The 25,850-nt window shown below is 44.1% G+C and overlaps 1 protein-coding gene across 1 annotated transcript in view; it reads left to right on the forward strand.

Annotated features, from left to right (window-relative positions):
• The first annotated feature begins 1,996 nt into the window (after positions 1-1,996).
• Positions 1,997-25,850, forward strand: part of LOC126186041 (heat shock protein 70 B2-like) — a 146,630-nt gene continuing 122,776 nt past the window's right edge. Inside the window, exon 1 of the mRNA XM_049928178.1 lies at positions 1,997-2,218. Coding sequence (XP_049784135.1) covers positions 2,045-2,218 — 174 coding nt within the window. The 5' untranslated portion in view covers positions 1,997-2,044. The remainder of the gene's footprint in view (positions 2,219-25,850) is intronic.

Here is a 25,850-nt window from a genome sequence, read left to right on the forward strand (position 1 = left end):
GTGGGTTTACTTTTCCTGAACCTATCTTCTAACATAAGTCGAAAGGTCAGTATTGCGTCGCGTGCGTCTGCATTTCTCCGGAATCCAAACTGTTCTACCCTGAGGTTGGCTTCTACCAGTTTTTCCATTCTCCTATAAAGCATTCGTGTTAGTTTTCTGTATCCATCACTTATTAAACTGATAGTTCGAAAATTTTCACACTTGTCAGCAACTGCTTTCTTTGAAATTGGAATTATTATATTCTTCTTGAAGTCTGAGGGTATTTCGCCTGTCTCATTCATCTTGCACAACAGGTGGAAGAGTTTTGTCATGGGTGGCTCTGACGTAACGTCGTCTACTCCCTCCCGACTTGTTTCGAGCCGGCCGATGTGACCGATCGGTTCTAGGCACTTCAGTCCGGAACCGCACTGCTGCTACGGTCGCAGGTTCGAATGGATGTGTGTGATGTCCTTAGGTTAGTTAGGTTTAAGTAGTTCTAAGTGTAGGGGACTGATGACCTCAGATGTTAAAGTCCCATAGTGCTCAGAGCCACTTGAACCATTTGAACTTGTTTCGAGTCAGGTTCAAATGGTTGAAATGGTTCTGAGCACTATGGGACTTAACTTCTGAGGTCATCAGTCCCCTAGAACTTAGAACTACTTAAACCTAACTAACCTAAGGAAATCACACACATCCATGCCCGAGACAGGATTCGAACCTGCGACCGTAGCGGTCGCGCGGCTCCAGACTGTAGCGCCTAGAATTGCTCGGCCACTCCGGCCGACTTTCTAGTCAGGTCTTTCACTGCTCTAACAAATTCTCCTCGTAGTACTATATATCCGATCTCATCCTGATCTATGTCATCTTCCAGTTCCGTAATACTGCCTTCAAGTTCATCTTCCTTGTATAGACCCTCTATATACTCCATCCATCTATCAACTTGCCCTTCTTTACTTCGGACTGGTTTTCTATCTGAGCTTTTGATATTTATGCGGCTGCTTCTCTTTTCTCCAAAGGTTCCTCTAATTCTCCTGTAGGCGGTATCTACCTTTCTCCTAGTGAAATATGCTTCTAAATGCTTACATATGCCTTCTAGCCATTTTGCACTACCTAACAATCTCATTTTTTAGACGTTTGTATTCCCTTTCATCTGCTTCTTCTGCTGCAGTTTTGTGTTTTTACCTTCCATCAATTCAATTATTTTCTATGTTATGCAAGAATCTCTATTAGGCCTTGTGTTTTACCTATTTGCCGCCTTCTCAATTTCGTCTGTCAATGCTACCCATTCGTCTTCTACTGTATTCCTTTCCCGTGTTATAGTCAATCGTTGCCTCGTGCTCCCTCTGAAACTCTCACCTACCTCGGCTCTTTCAACTTATCCAGGTCCCATCTCCTTCATTTCTTACATTTTTGCAATTTGTTTAGTTTTAATCTACAGTTCATAACCAATATATTATAGTCAGCACTCACATCTGCCCCCTGAAAATGTCTTACAATTTAAAATGTGCTTCCCAAATCTCTGCTTTACCATTATATGATCAGTGTGAAACCTTCCGGTGTCCCCAGTTCTCTTTCACGTATACAGGCTTCTTTCATGGTTCTTAAACCAAGTGTCAGCTATGATTAAATTACGCTCTGCGTAAAATTCTACGTAGCGGATTCCTCTTTCACTCCTTTCCCCCAGTCCATGTTCACCTACAATTTTTTCTTCTCTTGGTTTTCCTACTATCGAATTCTATTCCCCTATCACAACTAAACTATAATCTTCCTTATATATTTGAAACATTATTGAATGGCCAAGAGGTCAAAACCATGACGTGACAAAATTCTTTAATACGTGAGCTGTACGGAGACCGAATGCTGAGTATAGCGAAATAAAGTACAGACTTTATGATGTGTGGCAGACACGGCACCTGGGGTTTGGGATACGGGAGAGCGCGGGCCGCGCTGGTGGGAGGGGCGTGGGCGTGTACGGGGGAGCGTCGTGCGCGGCGGCAGCGCAGTCCGCCATCGGCCGGCACAGCAGCAGCCAGCAACCAGCAACCAGCAGCCATCAGCAGCGACCATGGGCAAGGCGACCGCCGTCGGCATAGACCTGGGCACCACCTACTCGTGCGTGGGCGTGTGGCAGCACGGCAAGGTCGAGATCGTCGCCAACGAGCAGGGCAACCGCACCACGCCCAGCTACGTCGCCTTCACCGACACCGAGCGACTCATCGGCGATGCCGCCAAGAGCCAGGTAACAACACTAGCTGTCTTCCGCACCCGCGAGCCACCCTTCTCCGCGCACCCAGCCTCCCTTTCGCTGTTTTTTTCTTTTTTTGTCGGCATTCTTCTGGATAGTCTAAAGCAGCCCGCCATTAATTGCTCAGCTACTCCCTTGCGCAAACATCTTCGTTTCAGAGAAGCACTTGCAACATGCTTCCTCAATAACTTGTTGGATATATTACAATTTCTCTCTTTCCCTATGTTTTTACCTTGTACAACTCCGTCTGGTACTTACAAGGGAAAGCTCCACCGCATCCCTCTTCAGATTTAGTGGTAAGATGGCACAGTGCATGGCCCGTCAAAAACTGAACACAGATCGAGCATGAAAACAGGAAGATAGTATACTGTGAAAAAAGAAGCAAAATAGGCACAGAGAACGGTCGAAGCCCAAGATGTGCATCATCGAGCGAATTTTTAGAGCCAGGCGTCGTGGTTATGTGGTCACGGTGTTGGACTGCAACGTGGAAGAGCGCTGTTCAGATCTCCCTCACTCCCCATTTTTTTTCCTCGCAAAATTGTAAACTGGCCGTCCAGTCACTGCGACTCTGTTCGCTGTATTCAAATTTGTGCCTGTGTTATGCTGTAACGTCAGTTTGCAACAGCGAGGTGAAGGGAAGTACACCATGTTATGACTCTTGCGTTCCGTTTGACTCTTGAATTCCTTCGTTGTAACATAGTACACACCCGTTTACTTGTTGTTTTTATTTCTATGTGAGGTTTATGCGGAATCTCGCCTGCTCTCACTATTTGTCTCATTTACTTACAGTGATGTTATATTCTTATCACATGACTCATATTCTATAGCCAGTGTATGTTATGAAACTTGCCAGAACAGAACAGAAGGAGAACAGATACGCCAGTGACAGGACACACAGATCGAATATTGTGAAAAAAAGGGGTACGAAGGAGATTCGAACGCGGATCTCCCACTTTCCAGTTCAACACCGTGACCGCACGACCACGACTCTTCAGATTCGCTCGCTGTTGCACATCATGACCTCGGACCGTTCTCGTTTTTTCTAAAGTCTTTCTTCCATTATCAGTCACAACGTCAGAACTGCCTCTCTGTGCCTTTATCTGTCCGAAAGTCAAACTGATCGCCACTTACCAGGTCCTCAATTCACGATTTATGCGTGTGTTACGCATGCACCAGTAGCGCAGACCGCACCTGCGTAGCCGAAGTCACTCGCGCCCACTACACTCGATTCGGAGGTGCCCATTTCGAATTCTGGCGGTCGGAGATATTCACGTTACAGGAATGTGACTGACAAGGGGACAAGAAATGATGTGTGCAGTTTCAGTTGCGTACACATTATTCTTTGCAATTTCAAAATGCTTCCATAACTGAAGTTGGGGATACGTTATTGGAAATATGCACTGCTTAATCACAAATGATCTCAAATACGAAATCGGCCGTACTTATTTTGAAGGCATCAGCTCAGAATCAGCATGAAGTTCTTTACAGAGAATATAAAATTTTAAATTAGGCGGGCAGATGAGTGTTTGAATCTCGTCCAGAATACTTGTTTGTTGCCCTAATTACTGTGCCACCTTGTTCGGTTCCGGTGTCCTGGGCTGATCTCAAGACTCTGAGCAGCGTGTTATCGAATGAAGAAATGTGACACTGTTCGTGATTATTGACGTGTCAGAAAGGGGTGTTAAGTTAGGGAAGCAACTGTGCTGACATACGTTTCCGTTCCACATCATGTCGCTGTGTAGCGGTGATACGCGATATTTCACAAATGTGACAAAGTTCAGAGGTTTATCACTGATGCTTGTTCTCAGTCTACTAAACTGAGTTTATGTATAAATCTTAGTCGATTCGTTGACGAATCATCTGAAAGATCTACTCACGGTGTTATTTGGTTAGTGAACTACCGTACCATGCCACTCTGACGTATTAATACACCACATAGTCTTTCGAACTGCTGAACTGCCAGTCAGTTGATTAGTATTAGATTACTGTAGCAACAACACTTAACTCTTTTGAGAAAAAGGCACTGACAATGTTTCTGTAGAACACAAGTCTGCATTTCTACATTTCTTTCTGTTCTGCAACCTTTACTTTTAATAGGGTTCCCGGAAGAAATTTTAGATCTTCTCTTTACGTATTTAGCGGTACATGTAAACTGAACAGGGTGGTAGCGAGTTGGAGAATTATGATTTTAATGTTCAGTCGATGACGCATTCGTTACAGACGGATAGCAAGTTCACGTTAGGGACGCACGTGGGTGTATATCGATTTCATCCTTTTTAAAAAAATCAATCCAGCATTTGCTTTAAGCGTTTCTACAATGATTTTGAAACTATACGACACAGTCCACGAGTTGGTTAGGAGAATGCGTTGTCTCCGAACAAATAAATCTCGTAACAGCCTGCGTTACACAGAGTCGAGATGCCCTGAACAGGGCGAGGCGAATACTCGGTCTTTCAACTTTGCTGACAGTCAGCACACCTGCAACTCTAGTCGTATAGCACTGGGAGCATTGACATCCACCACTGACACACCAAGATCGTTACAACTGGCTACTAGTAAGTGTATTCCAAAGTAATCAGAGCGCATACTGCTAAACGCGGCATCAGAATTTAATGCCGGATACTATAGATGTCTAGCTGACGTGATAGTGAAGCGCCCATAATTGCTATTGGGATGTGATAGAGCCATCTGCGTGTGTTTCATAAGGTTGTAGTACAGGAAACAGTGACTTATCCGAAAGCATGAAATCGTTCAAGGAACAATACAAAAATGGTTCAAATGGCTTTGAGCACTATGGGACTTAACTGCTGAGGTCATCAGTCCCCTAGAACTTAGAACTATTTAAACCTAACTAACCTAAGGACGTCACACACATCCATGCCCGAGGCAGGATTTGAACCTGCGACCGTAGCGGTCCCGCGGTTCCAGACTGTAGCTCCTAGAACCGCTCGGCCATCCCGGAACAATACACGAGACTCTTGTAATATGTTAATCTGAGACATGAAGCCTGAGCTTGTGGTCACATTTGGTAATGGCACGTTCACATGAGCTCAGATATCCTGTTCAACAAATGGCACAGTCTGGCTAATGGTGAACACCCGTTGGGCGTTTTACGGTGGGCTCGGTTCCACGTGGGCTAGGAGTTGGGAGCTTTTATAAAAAGCTCATTGGAGACGATTTGCCTCGGTTCATAAAGCTTTAAAACGGAGAGATACTCCGTCGCGCAAGGAGAGCCACTCATTTGACAGGAAAAATTTGTTTCGCAGGAATCTCTGCTCTACCAGTCGATGAAATGTCACGTCCACATTGTAGAGTTTATTTATTTGTTTATTTACTTCTGAAATTATTTCACTTGGCAAGATCAGTCACTCTCTGAAATCTAACCAGATATCTTTAGTGAGTTTATCTTACAATACAGGCCCACATAGTGAATGAGTTGTAATTAATGCAAGTACCAACATACTAACACAGATGCGTGATAGCAGGACAAAACGAATCAAATCTGGAGAATCAGTTGACTGGTTCGGGGAAGAGCGAGAAATGATAAGGCAAGAGTAGCAGAGGAGGAACAAGACAGAGATAGGAAGGGTGCAGGGAAAGATGGATAGTTTTAACCGAGTGGGAGAAATTCTGATTCGTTTTTGACTCTACACGGAAACATGGAATCAGGTAGCGAATTCATGACCTTTTTCGCAGCAGTGTACTCTGTTTTATTACGACCGGAACAGATGTTCTAGACGTGGGCACGGAATGCCGCTCATCTTGTAAACACACCGCATTCTCTCACACTTGTACGCTGCTGGCCATTACATTTGAAATACCACGAAGGCGGCACACAACAAATGAAGTTTACTACATGCTTGCACACGCAGATGATTAGCATTTCAGTCAAGTCGCTAAAACGAGGTAGAAATAACGCCGTCTTTATTTTAGATATAAGAAAAGATTACGCACCAAGTTTTCTCATTCATAAATTTTATTGGAATGTCGGTTGTTGATGAGAAAATCGTATTATGCCTCGTATAAAGTGGGAATAAGACTACGAATAGGTGTCAGAATTCGACAGCAGTAGCCTATAGAGATTGCGTTTTATCGGTCCCTGGCATTGCTCCTCTCGGTGGTAAAGATTCCATGAATGTCTTGTGAATATAGACAATGAATTCGGGAGAGCCATATGCAGTGCCATACTGGATGTCAGCAGCCCTGTGCTACTACCGCCCGAATATTTGGCATAGGCATATTTTTCGCTCGGCCGTACATAATCGCACCGCCACTTCATCTACCTGAGTCAGAAAATGCACTTGTTTTTCAGCAAGACAAGTACTCGTAGGTGTTATGTACTTCTTCGTATGCAACGGTAAGGAGATTGGGCTTCAGAGTGGGCAAAAGCTGTCGTCGTAGGGAAGCTGGGCAGGAGCAGAAATGGTTAGCGAACACTTAAATACAATGCAAAGAAGTTTTACTTAACTTGTAGCTTTTTCCGAGCGTTACGAAGAAGCTTTAGAAAAGAACAAACACCACTTGAAATATCAAAGGAGCATCGTGCAGTGTGAGGCTCCTGCTACTAATGTACGAGCGAACAGTCGAAAGCTCACTAAGACTGAAGACTGTTGAAGACTGCGACTGAGGTTGGGCCATGTAGCTGCTGCTAACCATCCTACAGCGCGGCGGCAGAGGGCGGTAGTAGTCAGAGCTAGCAGGTGCGCATTATTGGATCCGCCGGGTTCCCGCGCGACTGCTATCGCCGTCTGTCAGAAACGTGAGTTTCCCTTGCCAACCACGAGACACTGGTGAGGGTGGTATCGACATATGATATCACAACAGGGACGAAAAATTCAGCACAGTGACCATTGTAACAGATTTGCTTAGATGGTAGAAGAGAGAGCCACGCCGACGTTGCTGTGGCCAACATAGGAGTCTCAGCACGTCATATTTGGAGAGCAGTCCTGATTCAGCTTACAGCATCAAAATGAACGTATCCGTATGTAGAGGCCCTGGGAAGAACAACTGCTGCCATGTTGCATTCGTCTTTGTGATATGGCCTCAGTACCTAGAGTGATGATATGGGGTGCCATTAGGAACGCAATACGATCACCTTTGGTGCACAAGTCTGGTAATTTGAACGGCAGCCGTTGAAATTCTGACGTGTTAATGCGGGTGACTGTGCTCTATATTTGAGGTCTCCACGGCGACGTCTTTCAACAATATAACGCAAGGCCCCATATTGCCCATGCTGTCCTGGCCTAGGGTATTAGACTGTTGCCCCGGCCTGCACGTTTTCCAGGGCTCTTGCCTGTGCAAAACACCTGTCTGTGAGATGCCGAGAGACTGACATCTCACCAGCCACTAAAACTGGTAAACTCTAGCATGGAACTGAAACAGTACGGGATAGCGTACAGTGTCTGTCCCCTATCTCAGATCGGCTCGATGTTCAGCTGGGTAAGAGCGGCTGTTGCTCTCAGCTGTGAGTATTTCATTTGGCACTGTTAACTATTTCATCACCTACAAATATAATCATGTCTTCTTTCTACTATACCATAAGCACAGAATGAACAAAATTTCATTGTTTGTTACACTCCCGGTATTGTAATGGGCAGGAGAGTACATGGCGCTGGTGTGGGCGCTGGAGGAACTGTCGCGGCCGCTGGCAGAGACAGATCGGCGAGGACCCGCCGGCTTCTTGGTCCTGGGCCAGATCGCTGGAGCTGCGGCCAGTCGTCCGACTCGGCTATTTGCGGAAGGCGGGGGCGCCTCGCCCTCCCTCCCCCCCTCCCACCCTCCCTATACCCCGCCACTCACCGCGGCTGCCCAAGACGGCGAGAAAGCGCGACCGCGCGACCCGGTGCGCCGTCCCCATTTGGTCAGGCCGCGACCGGGACTGGGGCTCCTCACATGTTACGACGGCAGGGCATTACTCTAGCAGATGCAACCACAACACGAACGAGGCTGAGCTCGGGCTCACTAACAACAGCGAAACTCACAAAAATGGTTCAAATGGCTCTGAGCACTATGGGACTTAACAGCTATGGTCATCAGTCCCCTAGAACTTAGAACTACTTAAACCTAACTAACCTAAGGACAGCACACAACACCCAGCCATCACGAGGCAGAGAAAATCCCTGACCCCGCCGGGAATCGAACCCGGGAACCCGGGCGTGGGAAACGAGAACGCTACCGCACGACCACGAGATGCGGGCTGCGAAACTCACATTGACACCGTTATTAGAGATGTTCATAGAGTGGCTGGAGCCTTAATTCACGATGTAGGTTAGTCTTCTCGCTTTCATGACACTGCATGATGGCGACTTCAGGCTTAAAATAGATTCTAAGAAGGAAAAAAAAAAAAGACGACGGAGGAACTATATGAATGGGACGAAAATCGGTAGGTATGACGTCTGAGGTGAAGGTGGCTGCAGAAAGACAGACGGCGTGCATGTAAACACTTCATTTCTCCAACAAGCTACAGCGGTTACAGGTGCGTTCCTAGTTCACACCAGGGTCGACACGCGGCGTCCATGTTCCATGGGCGGGGTGAGATGTCGGTATCCTAGTCCACGGCGAAGCGCAGCTGTACTGCTGTACGTTGTTTGGGAGGTAGCGAGGCGCTTCCGCGGTGCTGACGCACCTGGAGCTGACTGGCGGCCAAGGTCTCCACGGTCCAGCTAGTGGTGGCCTGCGAAACCCACGGTGCTGGGCGGCAGCGCAAGGCGGGGCGGCGTGACGACCCAACTTAAGAACCAGGCATATAAGCCGCCGGTTGATGAGGACGGCCGTTCGCCGGACGCTGGAGTGGCCTGCTGGCTCCAACGCTGCGTATAAACAACGGACCCCATTACTGTACACTGAGGTGACAAAGTCATGGAACAGCGATATGCACATATACAGATGGCCACAGTACTCCGTACAATAAGTGTAAAAGAGTAATAAATTGGCGGAGCTGCCATTTCTCTTTGGGTGATTCATGCGAAGAGGTTTCCGGCGTGATTGTGGCCGCACGACGGGAATTAACAGACTTCGAACGCGGAATGGTAGATGGAACTAGACGCATGGAACCTTCAATTTCGGAAATCGTTAGGGGAATTTAATATTCCGAGATCCACTGTGTCAAGAGTGTGCTGAGAATGCCAAATTTCAAACATTACCTAACACTGCATACAACGCAGTGGACGACGGCCATCACTTAACGATCCAGAGCAGCGCCGTTTGGGTAGAGTTGTCAGTGCTAAGAGACAAGCAACACTGCCTGAAATAACTGCAGACATCGATGTGGGACGTACGACGAACATATCCGTTAGGACAGTGCGGCGAATTCTGGCGCTAATGTGCTGTGGCAATAGACGACCGAGGCGAGTGCTTTAGCTAACAGCAAAAACAACCCCTGCAGCGCCTCTACTGGGCACGTGACCTTATCGATTGGACCCTACATTACTGGAAAACAGTGGTCTGGTCAGATGAGTCCCGATTTCAATTGGTAAGAAACGATGATACGGTTCGAGTGTGGCGCAGACCCCACGAAGTTTTGGACCCATGTTGTCAACAAGGCACTGTGCAAAGTGGCGGTAGCTACATAATGGTGTGGGCTCTGTTTACTTTGCGTGGACAGGGTCCTCTGGTCCAACTGAACCGATCTTTGACTGAAAAAGGTTATGTTTGGCTACTTGTTCCTGAACAACGATGGAATTCTTATGGATGACAATGCCCTGTGTCACCAGGCCACAGTTGTTCACGACTGGCTTAAAGAACATTTTGGACAATTCGAGCGAATGATTTGACCACTCAGATCACTCGACATGAATCCTAGCGAACACTAACGAGACATAATAAGTGGTCGGTTCGCTCACAAAATCCTATACTGGCAACACTTTCTCAATTATGCACGGCTATAGACACGGCATGGCTTCGTATTTCGGTAGGGGTCTTCCAAAGACTTTTTGAGTCCATGCCACGTCGAATTACTGCATTACGCCAGGCGAAACGAGGTCTGAGCGATATTAGGAGGTATACCATGATTTTTGTCACCTCAGTGTATGCTTGGCTGTCTGGCGGCGAAGGAATGCAGCACCAGTTAGTGCAATGCTGCATCGACGGGTCATTAACGAAATCCTTGCTGGACGTTCACTTAATGTGTGGTCCTTCGACAGGACGTTCGTGTCGTCAGCCGCGTGCCTTCAGACGTTAACTGGAACAACATGTCCCAAACTGCCTCAGCGTCGCAGCCTGCCCGACAGTACCTTGTCAGCAAATTCTTAATTTGTACAAAAAACGTTTCACACCCAACATGTTTCCAAAAAGCGTATGTCCGAAAATGTGTTTTACGAAGAACTGAAAAAGTCTCATTCGGAACTGAACACAATCAGTGATGTGAGGCACTAGTGAGATATAATGAGCTGAAAATTAGTATTTTTAAAGCGGCTAAATGTGGTGCAAAGGTTAAAGGGGAACAAATTGCCTCTGCACAACGTGTTTTCCAGTGGCTCTGCCCCATGGTCGACACTAATAATAATGTCAGCAAGACAACGACTATTAAGTATACATATAGTAAACAATACATAACTACAAATCTAATCCGTTAGTATATCTTGAGATTTAGAATTTTGACCATTTGTTGTCGACTTCTGTCGAGCGTAGGCCGGGCGAGGTGATTAGAACGTGTCGAATGCAAAACTCTGCAATCGCTTTCAGCCAGCAGCGTGTAATGGAAAAAGTTTGGGGCACGATCGTCCTTGAGCAACCACAAAGATCCTAAAGATCCATTTGGTTTTACAAGGGTATATCTTTTATATGTAAGAACTTAAAGACCCTTGGGCTACAATTACGTTTAGAATCAAAGCTTTCACTTTGCTTTCTCAAATATTCAACATATGCTCCTCCAGACGCACGACAAACATTCATCCGCTGAATTACGTGTCACTAACGTCGACTTGCAGTAGAATGTTTGGAATGTGTACTGTCCTCGCACATTATGGACATTATGGATTACCTCGAAGAAAACAACTAGCTCTTTATTCTCACGAAGTAATGAGTGCTACCGACAGAGGATCTCAGATTCATCCAGTATCTCTGGATTTCCCCCAAGGCTTTTTACACCGTTCCTCACAAGCGACTTCTAACCGAATTGCGTACTTATGAAGTATTGTTTCAGTTGTTTTTACTGGATGCGTGATTTCTTGTCAGAAAGGCCATAGTTCGTAATAATTGTCAGAAAGTCCTCAAGTAATACAGAAGTAATATTTGGTGTTCCCGAAGGAAGTGCTATAGGCCCTTTGCTGCTCCTGATCTACCAAAACGATTTAGGAGACAATCTGAGCATCCTTCTTATATTGTTTGCAAGTGATGCTGTCATTTACCGTTTTGTAAAGTTATCAGATGGTCAAAACGAACAGCAAAATGATTTACACAAGATATACGTATAGTGCAAACAGTGAGAATTGATTTTAAATAATGAAAAGTGTGAAGTCATCCACGTGAGTGCTAAAAGAAATCCAGTATATTTCGGTTACACGATAAATCACACAGATCTTAAGGCTATAAACAGAACTAAGTACTTAAGGATTACGATCGAATAATTTAAATTGGGACGATCACACAGAAACGTTGTGGGTAAAGCAAACCAAACACTGACATGTTTTGGCAGAACACTTAGAAAATGTAACAGGTCTACTAAAGAGACTGCTTACACTAAGCTTTCCCGCCCTCTTCTGGAGTATTGTTGTGCGATATTTGATCAGCATCAGATAGAACAGATGGAGGGCATCGAAAAAGTTCGAAGAAGGGCAGTTCGTTTTGCATTATCGCGAAATAGGGCAGAGAGTACCACGCATATGAATCACGAATTGGGGTGGGAACCATTAAAACAAAGACGTTTTTCCCTGCGACTTGACCTCGTGAAATTTCAATCGCCAGCTTTCTCCTCAGAGCATGAAAATATTTTTGGCACCCGTCCACATATGGAGGAGTTATCATAATAATAAAATTTCCAAAATCGGTGAAATACATATTTTTTTTATTTCCAACAGATTAGACAAACACAAATTTGGAAACGCTTTCATAATGAAATAATTTCATAAAACTTTTCATCAGCTATATCGCTCCGCTAGGTGACTGAGTTTCCAAAAACACTGGAACATACATTTTTTAATTTCTAAGTGAGAAGTCAAATACCAATTTTCATATATGTAACTTTAAAATGTTTTAGTAGTTCTTCAGTAACTATTCATTTTCAAAAAAACTTTCGCTAACTGTTTACTCTCTTACTGGTTGAATTTTCAAAAATTCTGAAACCACATTATTTTTTTTACTGATAAACCAAATACTAATTTCTGTAGTTCCAGCTTCAAAATAGTCTTACTAGTCACATATTTTCAAAAATCCTTTCATCCCATATCTCACCCCCTTAGCAGTGAACTTTCGAATAATCCTTTCTTAAACGATGCCTGCAGTATAAGATCCACACCCTCCACAAATTTTAAGTTTCTGTCCTTAGTGGCCTGGGCTGGATGTTGATCAGTCCGTGAATCATTCTGGCCCTATTTCCCACCATTAGGGGTTGAATTTACAAATCACATCTTTTTTAAAATTTCTAACTGAGATCCCAAAAACCAATTTTCGTAGTTCTAGTTTCAAAATTGGTTTAATAGCAACACATTCTCAAAAAGCTTTTCATCCCCTATTTCATCCCTCTCCAGATTTCAGGTTCCTTTCCTTAGCGGTTGGGACTGGGCGATGATCGATCAGTCAGTCAGGGCATTGCCTTTTATACACAGGATGAACATTAATAAAACCGACACAATGCAGGGACAATTGCTGACTGGAAATGGTGGAAAGAAGGCCCATGGACATATGTCCGGAAATGCATCGTTGCCACAGTAAGTGGCACTGACGAGTGACAGGTACTCTGATCACATGCCGTGTGCTCCTTATGTGTTGCAGGCTGAGTGATTGACGTAGCGTACTGTAAGCAGCAGAATGGTCGGGTACTCATGTCGGAACAAGCCGGGATAGTGTTTCTGAACGGCTAATCAGGTGGAAACGCTCGAGAAGCAGTGTGGATACGCCAAAACAAGTATCCTCACGGACACCAACCACATTACACAACATTTCAAGCCGTTTTTGGGCGTTTGTGTGACTATGGGTGCTTTCAGACAGACGAACGCGCAGGGATGCAGCGTACTGTGAGTACTAGAGATGGGCAAAACTGTTCTTTTCAGAGATCGGATCAGAACTGTTCACTCCCTGAAATGAACTAGCTCTTTTTCATGACTCACCACTCATTCACAATAGAAAATAAATGGAAGGCACATTGCCCTTTAAACTTGGTTTATTCCAGTACTATACCTGTGTTTTGATCTTATTTGGTCCTATTTTGAAGTAACATAGATAATGATTAAGAATTTTGTATTGTTTATTGAAATTTCCACGATATGACAAAGTTTTTGATTATTGATTTATTTTGCACTATCGTGGTTTTTTGGGTGATCGGAAAATGTTGTAACTTGAGATTTACATTAAAAATATATTTGGCTATAATGTATTATAATTTCATTAACCTCGTACAAATACATCGCAAGCCATATATTTTTAAAGTGAACGTTTCCTTCCGAAGACGCCTAAAATCGCAAAAGCCGTATCAGAATAAGAAAAAAAAATTTGACTGTAAGACTAAAGTGCTGCATATAGCCTTACACAGAATAAAACAAGGAAAATATTGATGTATCATATTTTGCAATACCTTTATCGGTTCGCTCGTAATTAAAGCGTAAATTCGAGTGTCCATAATAAAAATCCTATAGTAAGAGGAGTCGTCAGGAACCTAATCTGATCAGTTTAAACTAATAAAAATAAAATAAAAACAAATGATGTATACTTAACATAATAATGTAATATACATAGCGGTATTACTATGAAGAACAATATCCAGTAGAGACGAACTCCGATGCAGAGGCGCTGAGACAAGCAGGTCGAGCTCCGAGCTGTATTACTGCGTGAGCTAAGACCGCAGAGACCAGAGTGACACCTGAGTTGCTTTGCTCAATGCTCTGGCTAGAGTCGAGAACGGTGGGATGAGCGTTGAGCGGGCGAGTTCCGAGGGTGGGGGGAGCTGTGAACGGCCACCAGTCACCCGCTCCGAGAGAAATCGTTCTCTTGCCAGCAGGTTGTTGCAAGTACACTCCTGGAAATTGAAATAAGAACACCGTGAATTCATTGTCCCAGGAAGGGGAAACTTTATTGACACATTCCTGGGGTCAGATACATCACATGATCACACTGACAGAACCACAGGCACATAGACACAGGCAACAGAGCATGCACAATGTCGGCACTAGTACAGTACCTTTTGCAGCAATGCAGGCTGCTATTCTCCCATGGAGACGATCGTAGAGATTCTGGATGTAGTCCTGTGGAACGGCTTGCCATGCCATTTCCACCTGGCGCCTCAGTTGGACCAGCGTTCGTGCTAGACGTGCAGACCGCGTGAGACGACACTTCATCCAGTCCCAAACATGCTCAATGGGGGACAGATCCGGAGATCTTGCTGGCCAGGGTAGTTGACTTACACCTTCTAGAGCACGTTGGGTGGCACGGGATACATGCAGACGTGCATTGTCCTGTTGGAACAGCAAGTTCCCTTGCCGGTCTAGGAATGGTAGAACGATGGGTTCGATGACGGTTTCGATGTACCGTGCACTATTCAGTGTCCCCTCGACGATCGCCAGTGGTGTACGGCCAGTGTAGGAGATCGCTCCCCACACCATGATGCCGGGTGTTGGCCCTGTGTGCCTCGGTCGAATGCAGTCCTGTTTGTGGCGCTCACCTGCACGGCGCCAAACACGCATACGACCATCATTGGCACCAAGGCAGAAGCGACTCTCATCGCTGAAGACGACATGTCTCCTTTCGTCCCTCCATTCACGCCTGTCGCGACACCACTGGAGGCGGGCTGCATGATGTTGGGGCGTGAGCGGAAGATGGCCTAACGGTGTGCGGGACCGTAGCCCAGCTTCATGGAGACAGTTGCGAATGGTCCTCGCCGATACCCCAGGAGCAACAGTGTCCCTAATTTGCTGGGAAGTGGCGGTGCAGTCCCCTACGGCACTGCGTAGGATCCTACGGTCTTGGCGTGCATCCGTGCGTCGCTGCGGTCCGGTTCCAGGTCGACGGGCACGTGCACCTTCCGCCGACCACTGGCGACAACATCGATGTACTGTGGAGACCTCACGCCCCACGTGTTGAGCAATTCGGCGGTACGTCCACCCGGCCTCCCGCATGCCAACTATTTGCCCTCGCTCAAAGTCCGTCAACTGCACATACGGTTCACGTCCACGCTGTCGCGGCATGCTACCAGTGTTAAAGACTGCGATGGAGCTCCGTATGCCACGGCAAACTGGCTGACACTGACGGCGGCGGTGCACAAATGCTGCGCAGCTAGCGCCATTCGACGGCCAACACCGCGGTTCCTGGTGTGTCCGCTGTGCCGTGCGTGTGATCATTGCTTGTACAGCCCTCTCGCAGTGTCCGGAGCAAGTATGGTGGGTCTGACACACCGGTGTCAATGTGTTCTTTTTTCCATTTCCAGGAGTGTAGTTCTGATGTTCTCTGCTAGGAGGCTCTCTGTCCTGTTGCTCGCATCAACTGCCCAGAGGGCAGGACGTGTGACTGAAACAATCGCCGACAGAGTGCGATGCTAATTTAAGCTGCGCCAGACACTGCATGCGGCAGAGGAAGCACAGAGATGGCACGGCATATGTGAAACACAAAATCCAATGGGGCACTGCACAATGCAGGGAGCCAAGGCAGAAGCAGGGCAGAGGCCGGCGCTGGCTGTGTTGTGTGGCATGCAGTGTGCTCTGACCAGCGGAGGCCCCGCTGATCTGCTCCGACTCTCTCACTCTCTCTGTCTCTGCTGTGGGAAAAGTTTGGAGCTACCGTTCTTTTTTTCTGAATCACTGATTGTTCACTCCTTTGAAAGATTCAACTCTATGAATCAGTTCAGGAGCGGATCCCCCATCTCTAGTGTGTACGCCAGATTTGGAGGACCTGGATCTGCAGGATACTGCGACAAACTCTAGTACAAACTCCAGGCAAGTGGCCAGCCAACATGATGTAAGCCAAAGTACGATTATGTGTAACCTGGATGATAACTGCTACTGTTCCTGTTACCTGCAACACACAAGGAACTCACGGCAGGTGTTCAGAGGAACTGTTATTCACCAGCGCCATCTACCGTGGCGACGATGCATTTCCGGATACATGTTCATCGGACCTTTTTTCTTCCATTTGCAGTCAGGAAAGCGTCCCTGCAGTTTTTTGGTTTTATTAATGTTCAGCCTGTGTAGACATTTGACGCACTTTTGAATGATGTTCGAAATCATGCATAGAAGATGAGATGCTCGTATGTTAGCGGCGTATGAAGGCCACTGAGTGAAATTCCACTAGCTCTTGTACTCTTTGAAATTCTAGGTTTAACATTGAACTTTAAATGCGTAACCGGTACCTCATTTACCGAACCAATTGCTTTTCCAGTACCTCACGCCTGATGAACTCCAAGATGAACGCGATATTCTAACAGCCGTTACCGCTTTCAGACAACAATCACCTCTGACTGCCCTCCACCTTTCGTCCCCAGAGGAAATCCAACGGATCCTCCGGCGGCAGCGTGACAGTCGATTCCAGGTTTGGATGGCATCTTAAACGAACACCTCCTCTGGCTCCCACGCAAGCCGCTGGTCTTATTTACCAGTATCCTGAACCGCTGTCTACAACTGGCATTTTTTCCCCACAGCGGAAGCAAGTCAAAATGACTGACATCCCCAAGCCCTCGAAGGATCCAGTGGTCCCTACTAACAACAGCCCCATTAGCCTTCTGAACACCATTGTCAAGGCTCTAGAATCATTGATCCTCTATCGCATTTCCCAGCCTGTGGCAGCGGCTGGGACAATCCGTCAGGAACAGTTTGGATTCGCTTCATACCTGTCGGCCGAACTCCAAGTCCTTAGGACCACAGAACATGTCAGCAAGGGCTTTAACTCCACAATGTCGACGCCAGAGGTTTTCCTGGACCTGCAAAATACGTATGACAAGATCTGGCAGGACAATCTTGAGTACAAAATGCTGACACAGGCGACTATCCCCGACATCTATGTGAAGATTGTGGACAACTTCCTCCACGGTAGTACTTTCTTGGTTACTCAGCAGGGTCAACGCTCATGCTTGCGTCTCCCATCCTTTTTAAATTTATGTTAACTATATGCCAGTCCTCTCACACTGCCACATGGCGTAATACACCGAAGACGTGACGCTCTATGCCACCGGCCGCAACACAGACCAGCTCATTGCTCATCTCCAGAGGCAGATGAAGAAAGCAGTAACCTGGTGCCATTCCAACAAGATTGCCCTCAATGCCGCCAAAACGACAGCAGTCTATTTCACTAAACGGCACCCCATCCTCCGCCACAACATCACTATTGCAGGCGTCCAAGTCTCATGGTACCCTGATCCAAATACCTTGGTGTCTGGATGGATAAAAAACCGCTCTTCCATCGCCATGCAGAATATGTACCTAGAAAGGACTCATACTAGTAAAAGCGTTGTACCCATTGTTCACCAGCAGGGAACTGAACCTCAACACCAAGCTTCAGCTGTATCAGATGGTTGTCCATCCTTCTATCAGCTATGACTCCACTGCGTGGGCTACGATTAGTGCCTCCTGGATGCAGACCCTCCAGCGCCTGCTGAATAAAGTGCTTCGGTGGAGCCTACATGCCCCTACCCTCACGAGGGTAGTTACCCTCCACGAGGAAACGGACATGGCCACTCTTAAGACGTCCATGCGAGAGAAGACAAAGCGTCTGTATGCTAAAGTAGAAGCACTACGCGACACTGTCGCTGGTTTACGAAACATTAGAACCATGACACACCATCCTTGAGGACTCCGACCATCGTTAACGATAGCTTTCTTACGGGAATTCATGCAGCGTTAGTATTGACTTGACCACTTGATGGCTGTCAACCATCGTAAACCACCATTGTTGATACCTAATGTTGTTCGTCGTTATGTTACCTCTAACCTGCAACTTGAACTTCCACCGTCGGAGGGTGGTATGGGACTTCAAGTCCCACCGTGACACCTTCAAAGTGTACTCCAGTGATGTCTTTGGACTGGCACCACTGTCGATTGGAACAGTTTTACCATCCACCAACCCAGTAAGACTGTAAGCAACCAGTGCTGTTTTTCAACCTCCCACAAAAGAAAACCTCATTTGTCATACGTCATCTCGAGCATCATTCAAAGGCGCGACAAGTACATCTCTAATCTGTTTCCTTTGTTACTTTTATACAGACGACTTCACAAAATATTTGACCGTTCCTTTTCACTTTTTTAAATTTTGAAATTTTGTTCAGAAAGCATGGAACTGATATATTTAAATATCGATCGGTATTCTGTTATTAGTAAAAGAATATATGGATCAAGAGAAAGCAGAGAAGTTGCAGTTTTGTTTGTGTTCCCGGTCGCGCAGTATGGGGGAACGGTTGTTATGGAATATTTGTCCCTTTTACTCTTTTGACACGGAACCTTTGGTTCCATCTCAACATTGGGGTGAAGATGACCTCCGATGGTTACGTGATTTTATTTTTTACACCAAATGGCGGAACTTAAGTGTCCCGAAACCGGTCGTGTCCCCAATAAAATATTGTGTATTAAGCAACTGTCGTGTGGTTTCTTCAGTTTTCAAAATGCAAATTATACTGTGATTTTGACGCTTTTCTATAAGTATATTTCATTTAAATAGCTGTGAGCAACTGTTCGTGAAATATTTCAGTTTTCCCTCATATCACTAAATAAGTAGTTCTTAATTATCAGGATTAGTTCCAAGCAATTAAGCATTTTTTTTTTCAGAACGAGACCTCACGCTGGTCAGTTTGGTACCTCATTTGTCCATTTCTCACTCTTCGTTTGGATATCAAAATTCGGATAAAAATCCATTGCCTAATTTCTAGGGGGCTCGTTTCTCTTCTCTCAAACATTTGATCATAAAGGTAGCTGATGTCTTACAGGATTACTGAGCGAGATAGAGCAGTGGTAAGACACTGGACTGGTAGACAAGGGGATTGCGGTTAAAATATCCGTCCCGCCATCCAGATTTAGGTTTCTGTGATTTCCGTAAGTCGATTGAGCAGAATGCCGGAATAGTGAGGGTGAGATCGACTTATTTCCCCAATCTGAGCTTCTGCTCCGCTTCTAATGACCTTCTCGTCGACGAGACGTCAAACTCTAATTTTCCTTCCTTCACTCTTACAAAATCGGAGCGTAAGCGAAGTCATGTCATTTTGCCTCGTACCTCAGCACGACTGCGAAATCGAAGTTGCGCAGCACACTTGTGGGACAGGCGAGTCTATTTTTAAGGAGACTGTCCCGCGCGATTAATAAGTTGGCGGACGCCTCCGCTGGCGAACTGCACGTGTTGGCACGCACCACAGACTGGTGGGGTCACCGCACACTGGCTGCCCGTGCTGCAACCTACTGCTCTCTACGTAACAGCCACCTCTCATTAACGCAGCGTCTCTCATCTCTTGAACGCGTGAGGCCTGATCAAGGGAAAAACCCAAATGTGCTTCAAGGAGTCGACTGTTAGCATTAGAACACCTAAAAAAATGTGTGTCACCCCATACTTAACTGACACCGCTTTAAGTGCAGTTATCTGATCAAAATAGTGTACTATATCAGTATTTTCACCTAACAGCGTTATGTACTAGTTGACATACAGAATAATCCCTAAAATAGTAAGGGTTGAAGCAGTTTCTAGGAAAAATGACTGTGTTGTTAAGGTTGTAGTGCAGCGTAATCCAGTCACATGCATACCAGCGGCGCTATGATACGCTTGTGTAATCGGTATACAGTGAACAACTGCTTGTTTCATAGTTAGATTGTTGGCGGTGTTGTGTGAATAACAAAATGACCATGACGTAACGATTTTGATCGAATGATGTAATTTACTTGCCAAATGACTAGAGGAAGTTCGTATTCAGAAGAAAGTTTCCAGATGGTTATTCCCCTGACCTTCTGCCGTTCATTTCCCGTTGGTGCAACTTTTACACGTTCATGTTCTTGAAGCTGTTACTGATTTTTGGACTTTCAATGTTGCTATTATTTTTGGACTTTCAGTGTTGCTACAAGCTTGATTACTACTCGCAACATCGGTCAGATTGAACACACAAAAACATTATCATCCGTTATTGGAGTCTCTGATTCAACGTCTTTATTTCGTCGAAGTGAAAGTTCTGTGGGAAACCGAGAACTAACTAGAACTATTCAATAACACCACTTTTTATATTACGAGAATATTTAGAAAATTGCAAGCCCTTCAAAACAGTGTCCATCAGATCCACTTACTCCAAAGTTTCACCCCATTGGCTGGAACAGTTTTTGCAGTCGTCCATAGTCATAATTATAAGTACTTCTCACTCATTTATTTGCTTAACATGTGGTCGTATATACAATAGTATGTTTTATTATCATAAACGATAATCATGTTCTGTACAGTCCAGTGTTGTATGGAACAACTTAACCACGTTAAACAGTATATACACTGACAGTTGTGGAAAATGCTACACAATGCATCAGAAGTCCGGTATTTACCTAATTTTATGGAGACGTTCATCACTTAACGGATATTAAATGCTTAAACTTTAATTCCACACGGAACTTATATCTACCACCAACATCAGTATGACGAGTGATCCAACGGGCACGAACAAGTTCTCGCATTCGTCGTGGCATGGACGCAAACAGCCTAAAGAAATATGTAGCCATGGCTGAAACGCATTTTATGCTGTTTCATGAGGATTGCTTGCTGAAGGCTGTACGAAAGTACACATCATCTGATCGAAAGTACCCGTCACCTGTTAGTGGAGATTAATATGGTGTGTGTCTACCCTTCGCCTTTATGACGGCATGATCTCTGCTGGAGACACTTTCAGTCACGTGTCTGTATTCCTGTGGAGGAATGGCACTCCATTCTTCCTCAAGAGCCGAAACCAGAGTTGGTAGTGATCGTGGATGCCGGGATCTGGAGCGAAGTCGACGTACTAACTCAACCAAAAGGTTTTTCATTCGATTCAGGTCGGCATTCTGGGCAAGCGAGACCATTCCAGGAATGTTACTGTACACAGAGCGTTGCCTCACAGGTGCTGCTTTATAACAGGATCCATTATCATATTAACAGTCATCGTCTCCGAAATATTCTTCTATTGTAAGCAGTACACAGTGCTATGAAATGTGTTCATATCCTCCCGCCTTTAGCGTTCCATTAAGCGCAATAAGGAGATCACCCGCTAACCACGATAAAAACCACTTGCAGTTAACAACACGACCTCCACACTTCACTGTTGGCACTACGCATCGTGGCAGGTAACGTTCTCAAGACATTCGCCATACGGAAGCGCTTCCATTGGATTTCAGTCTAATATAGTATCATTCATCGCTCCAAACGACTCGTTTTCAGTCATCTACTGTCCAGTGACGTCTCTCTTTACTAAAAAAAAAATCGTCACTTAGCACTACAGAAATGCGTGGGTTTCGAGGGGCTGCTCAACAGTTGAACCCCGTTCTGTTTCACTAGTTACGCATAATCACTGTGCTAGCTGGACTGGTAGTGGCTCTTTAGACGTCACGAATGATTCATTTCGCTGATTTCATGCTATTCTTTACAACTGCCTTCCTCAGTGCTCGACATCTTCTGTCCGTCAGTTCATGAGGTCTGCTTGGTCGTAGTTTAATTGTGGTTGTACCATCGCGTTTCCGTTTCACGATTACATCACTGGCAGTCGACTTGGGCAGCATTAGAAGGGTTTAAATGTTTCTGACTTATTTGTTAGGACATCCAATGATTAATCCACGTTCAAAGGCACTCAGCTCTCCTGGCTCACCCATTCTGGTGTTACGGCTTACCTACTGACAATGGAACTGTCCCCGCATTCTTTTGTAATGGCATATCCGCCTTTCGTGATTTTCCAGTGGTCAATTCCACATTGCATCCGTGTGTCTGGATACTTCTGATCATACAGCGTATGTCTCCCTAACGAGTGCAAGTGTGGGATCTTGCATTATCCTGCTAGAATATACCATTTTGGTATCTGTTCATGAATGGTATGACAACTGGGTCCACCATTCTTGTGATACAATGGTGCCCATTCAGCATCTCTACAACAATTACCGAATCGTTCTTGTTCTCATACCCATTAGCTTCCCACACTACGATTCCATGACTTGGGTCTCAAGCGTCGCTGCTCCATGTGAGTATTCACCAGGTCGTCTACAGACATGCATCGTTCTATCCACCATAAACAGACACGAGGCTCATCTCTGAACACCACAGACTGCTACTCAGCATTCCAGCTGACTCTGTCTCTACATAACACAAGTCTCTTTTATCCATATTATGGTTTCAGCGATAAACGACGACGCATGGAAACTCGAGATCTCAATCTAGCTTCCAGTATTCTGTTCCTGACATGTTGTGGCGACAACATGCCAGTATGCTCTGCTAGGCTTTCAGCTGTTGTCAGAGCAGACTCACGATCTTGTAATGGTTTAGTCCTTCTGAAAGCACATGCGCCTACTCTTGTTGCCACACTGCTGTCCTGAGTCCGTCTCGTCACCACTTGTTTAGCAGTCATTTCAGTACAGCTAACTACCTATGCGATCGTCAGTGTGACGCTACCATGTCCTTCGTGCCAACGGTTCGAGCTTTTTCAGCGTCAGAAAGATGGCCATAAACTTCATGTGCACGTCCTCTGGGTACACTGTGCTGCGATCAGTACCTATATAGTTCCAGTAACGTTAGACACGCACAACAGGCATCGTGGACTCACGCCATTCTTCATGAATGCTGAAATTTTAATGAACATATCCCACAGGCTTGGGAATAATAGAGAATCAGTTTCTATTTCCGTCAGGATATTATCTTTCATACAGTTTAGAAATCAATTAAAATAGTTGGTAAATAGTTTGTATGTAACCCTGATACAACATTTCAATTTTCAACCTCTGACGGTCATATTCGTAATAAATGTGTCCAGCAGTCGAACCCTGCAATACTTGGACTCTTCAGGCTGGACAGATGTTCAAGCTACCAAGGTGTTTCTAATTAGCAGCTGATCTCTCCATGTAACTTTCAGCAGTAAAGAAGATACAAGGAACTCACCGAGCCGCGCGGATTAGCCGAGCGGTCTTAGGCGCTGCAGTCATGGACTGTGCGCCTGGTCCCGGCGGAGGTTCGAGTCCTCCCTCGGGCATGGGTGTGTGTGTTTGTCCTTAGGATAATTTAAGTCAAGTAGGGTGTGAACTTAGGGACTAATACCCATAGCAGTTAAGTCCCATAGGATTTCACACACATTTGAACTCACCGAGAGAGGTGTTATATGTGCCCAGGAGAGTAATGATCAGCTTAGTGGCAAAGTGATCGGTCTTAGTTAACAGCACTTGGTGCATACAAGTACAATGAAGTGCTGAAAAGTAATGCTTCCTAATTTTCTTATTCCGTTCTCAATAATGGTTGAGGTATTATACGTCATGCATATTACTCGGTCGATCTTCCTGCTTTGTTGACGCAAATTGCAACCCTCTGCCACTAGAGAGCTCCGAATTGTAGTGTGTAATGTCGTCATGTGTAACTAAACTTTGTCGCTGCGTGAGAAACAGCGTGTTGTCATCAAGTTTATAACCAAAGGGTTCGTCCACTTGTGCAGTAGCCCCTTCTTCAGCATGAAAATGGCAGATCTCACAGGAGCGCTGAGACATCTGCGACAGTCCGACGCCTTGAGTTCGTTGCCATTGATCATCCTCCAGAGAATCCCGACTTGGTCCCATCCGAGTTTCGACTGTTTCCAAAACTTAAAGGAAACCAACAAGTATTTCACTTTGTTAGTGATCAAACGGTGCAAGCAGAGGTGAGGTTGTGGCACCATCAACAAAGTCAAAAGTTCATCAGAGACAATATCAATAAAGTGATGTTTCATTTGTAGAAATGTGTTTGTGGCCAGGATGAGTGTGTTGAGAAATAAATACAAAAGCATGAAGAATAAAGATGTAGATTGTAAATAAAGTCTGTTTTATTTAGTTGTACATTAAAAGAAAAGATGTGGAAGAAATTTGCTGTTCAAGGAAATTTTAAATTGGTTTCTAAATTAATTGATGCATATAATAACAAAACGTATTCAATGATAAAAATGGCACTGAAAGATGTAAACAAAGAAAATGAAAAATATTGTTGGAAACTGTTTATGTGAAAAATTGATTGTAATTGGTAATTCACACAATTGATGGGTAAATAAAGCTAACATAATTTTTAAAAATGACAATAAAAATTATATATATAAATGCAGAGTTATTAAGAATTTAAACATTTTCCACATTGTATATAATTTTCATTATGCTTGTTGTTTCGTTAAAGAAGAAGAGCATATTGAAATAAAGGTTAACAAAAACGACTTAATGTCAAAATCATTAGAGTTGATGGAATCAGATGGTTTTAATGAATGTTGTTTATTAGATGCATATAAAAACCTTCATAGATGTTATTTTAAATTTAATTGTGATAAAAGTACTTGGCAATTTTGTTTTATATTCTAAAAAACGTCTGCTACATTATTTATATTTTCATACAATTGTTCTTGTGAATAATTATCTGAAACATTGAAATAACGTTGCTGGCAAATAATTCTTAAATTTTCTTTCATTTGGTGATATAAATTTACTGAATTTGGTACATAACTAATTCTTAATTCTTCACAATTTCGATGCTTATTTCTGATAATATCTATTTAATTTTGTACATTTTTAAATTATGCTCGAATACTGTAATATTCATAATTAAAGTCATATAAACTTAACAAAAGTTGGGCTTAAATTTCGATTTCTTGTTTGAGCAACAACATTTGGTAATAAACAAATTATTCATTCATGTCTTTCACATAAAATTTCTATAGTTTTATCGAATTGTTCATCTGATTTTTGTATATAATTATCCTTAATTTTATTCAGTTACTTTGCATGATTTATTCGCCCTTTATAAAGTCATTTTACATTAATATTTATCTTATATTCACTGTGTTTAGAATGTATTGTAAAACTACTTCCTAACCCAATCTTGAAAAATTTCTGCTAAAGGCATTTTTAATTTCATAATTAATGAATATAATCGAGTTTCATTTATAAAATTTGTATATGAATGTAAGTGTAACTTTTGGTTTCACTTCAATTCTTTATATTTTTTATATATTTAATTTTAACATTATCGCTTAAAGCTTCTTTAGAATTCGAATATTCCAAAACGTCACAAATATTTTAGCTTTAACCATGGATTATTATTTTCTTCAATCATTATCAAAACTTTTCTATCATTATACATAAGTTTATTATTGTTAGGCCCACAACTGACATCATTTATATATAATTAAATTTAATATACTTTTATTTTTTAATTTGAATAACTTTCCTTCTGTAAATGGAAAGCAAAAATAAAATGATGTGTCCAGTGTGAAATCAAGAAAAAGAAATTCATAAAGAAATTAAAGCAACAAAAGAGAATATGCCTTCAAAATCGGATTATAATGACAGTAAAAACGAAA

The sequence above is a fragment of the Schistocerca cancellata genome, chromosome 1 (assembly GCF_023864275.1).
Source record: "Schistocerca cancellata isolate TAMUIC-IGC-003103 chromosome 1, iqSchCanc2.1, whole genome shotgun sequence".
NCBI classification, from domain to species: domain Eukaryota; kingdom Metazoa; phylum Arthropoda; class Insecta; order Orthoptera; family Acrididae; genus Schistocerca; species Schistocerca cancellata.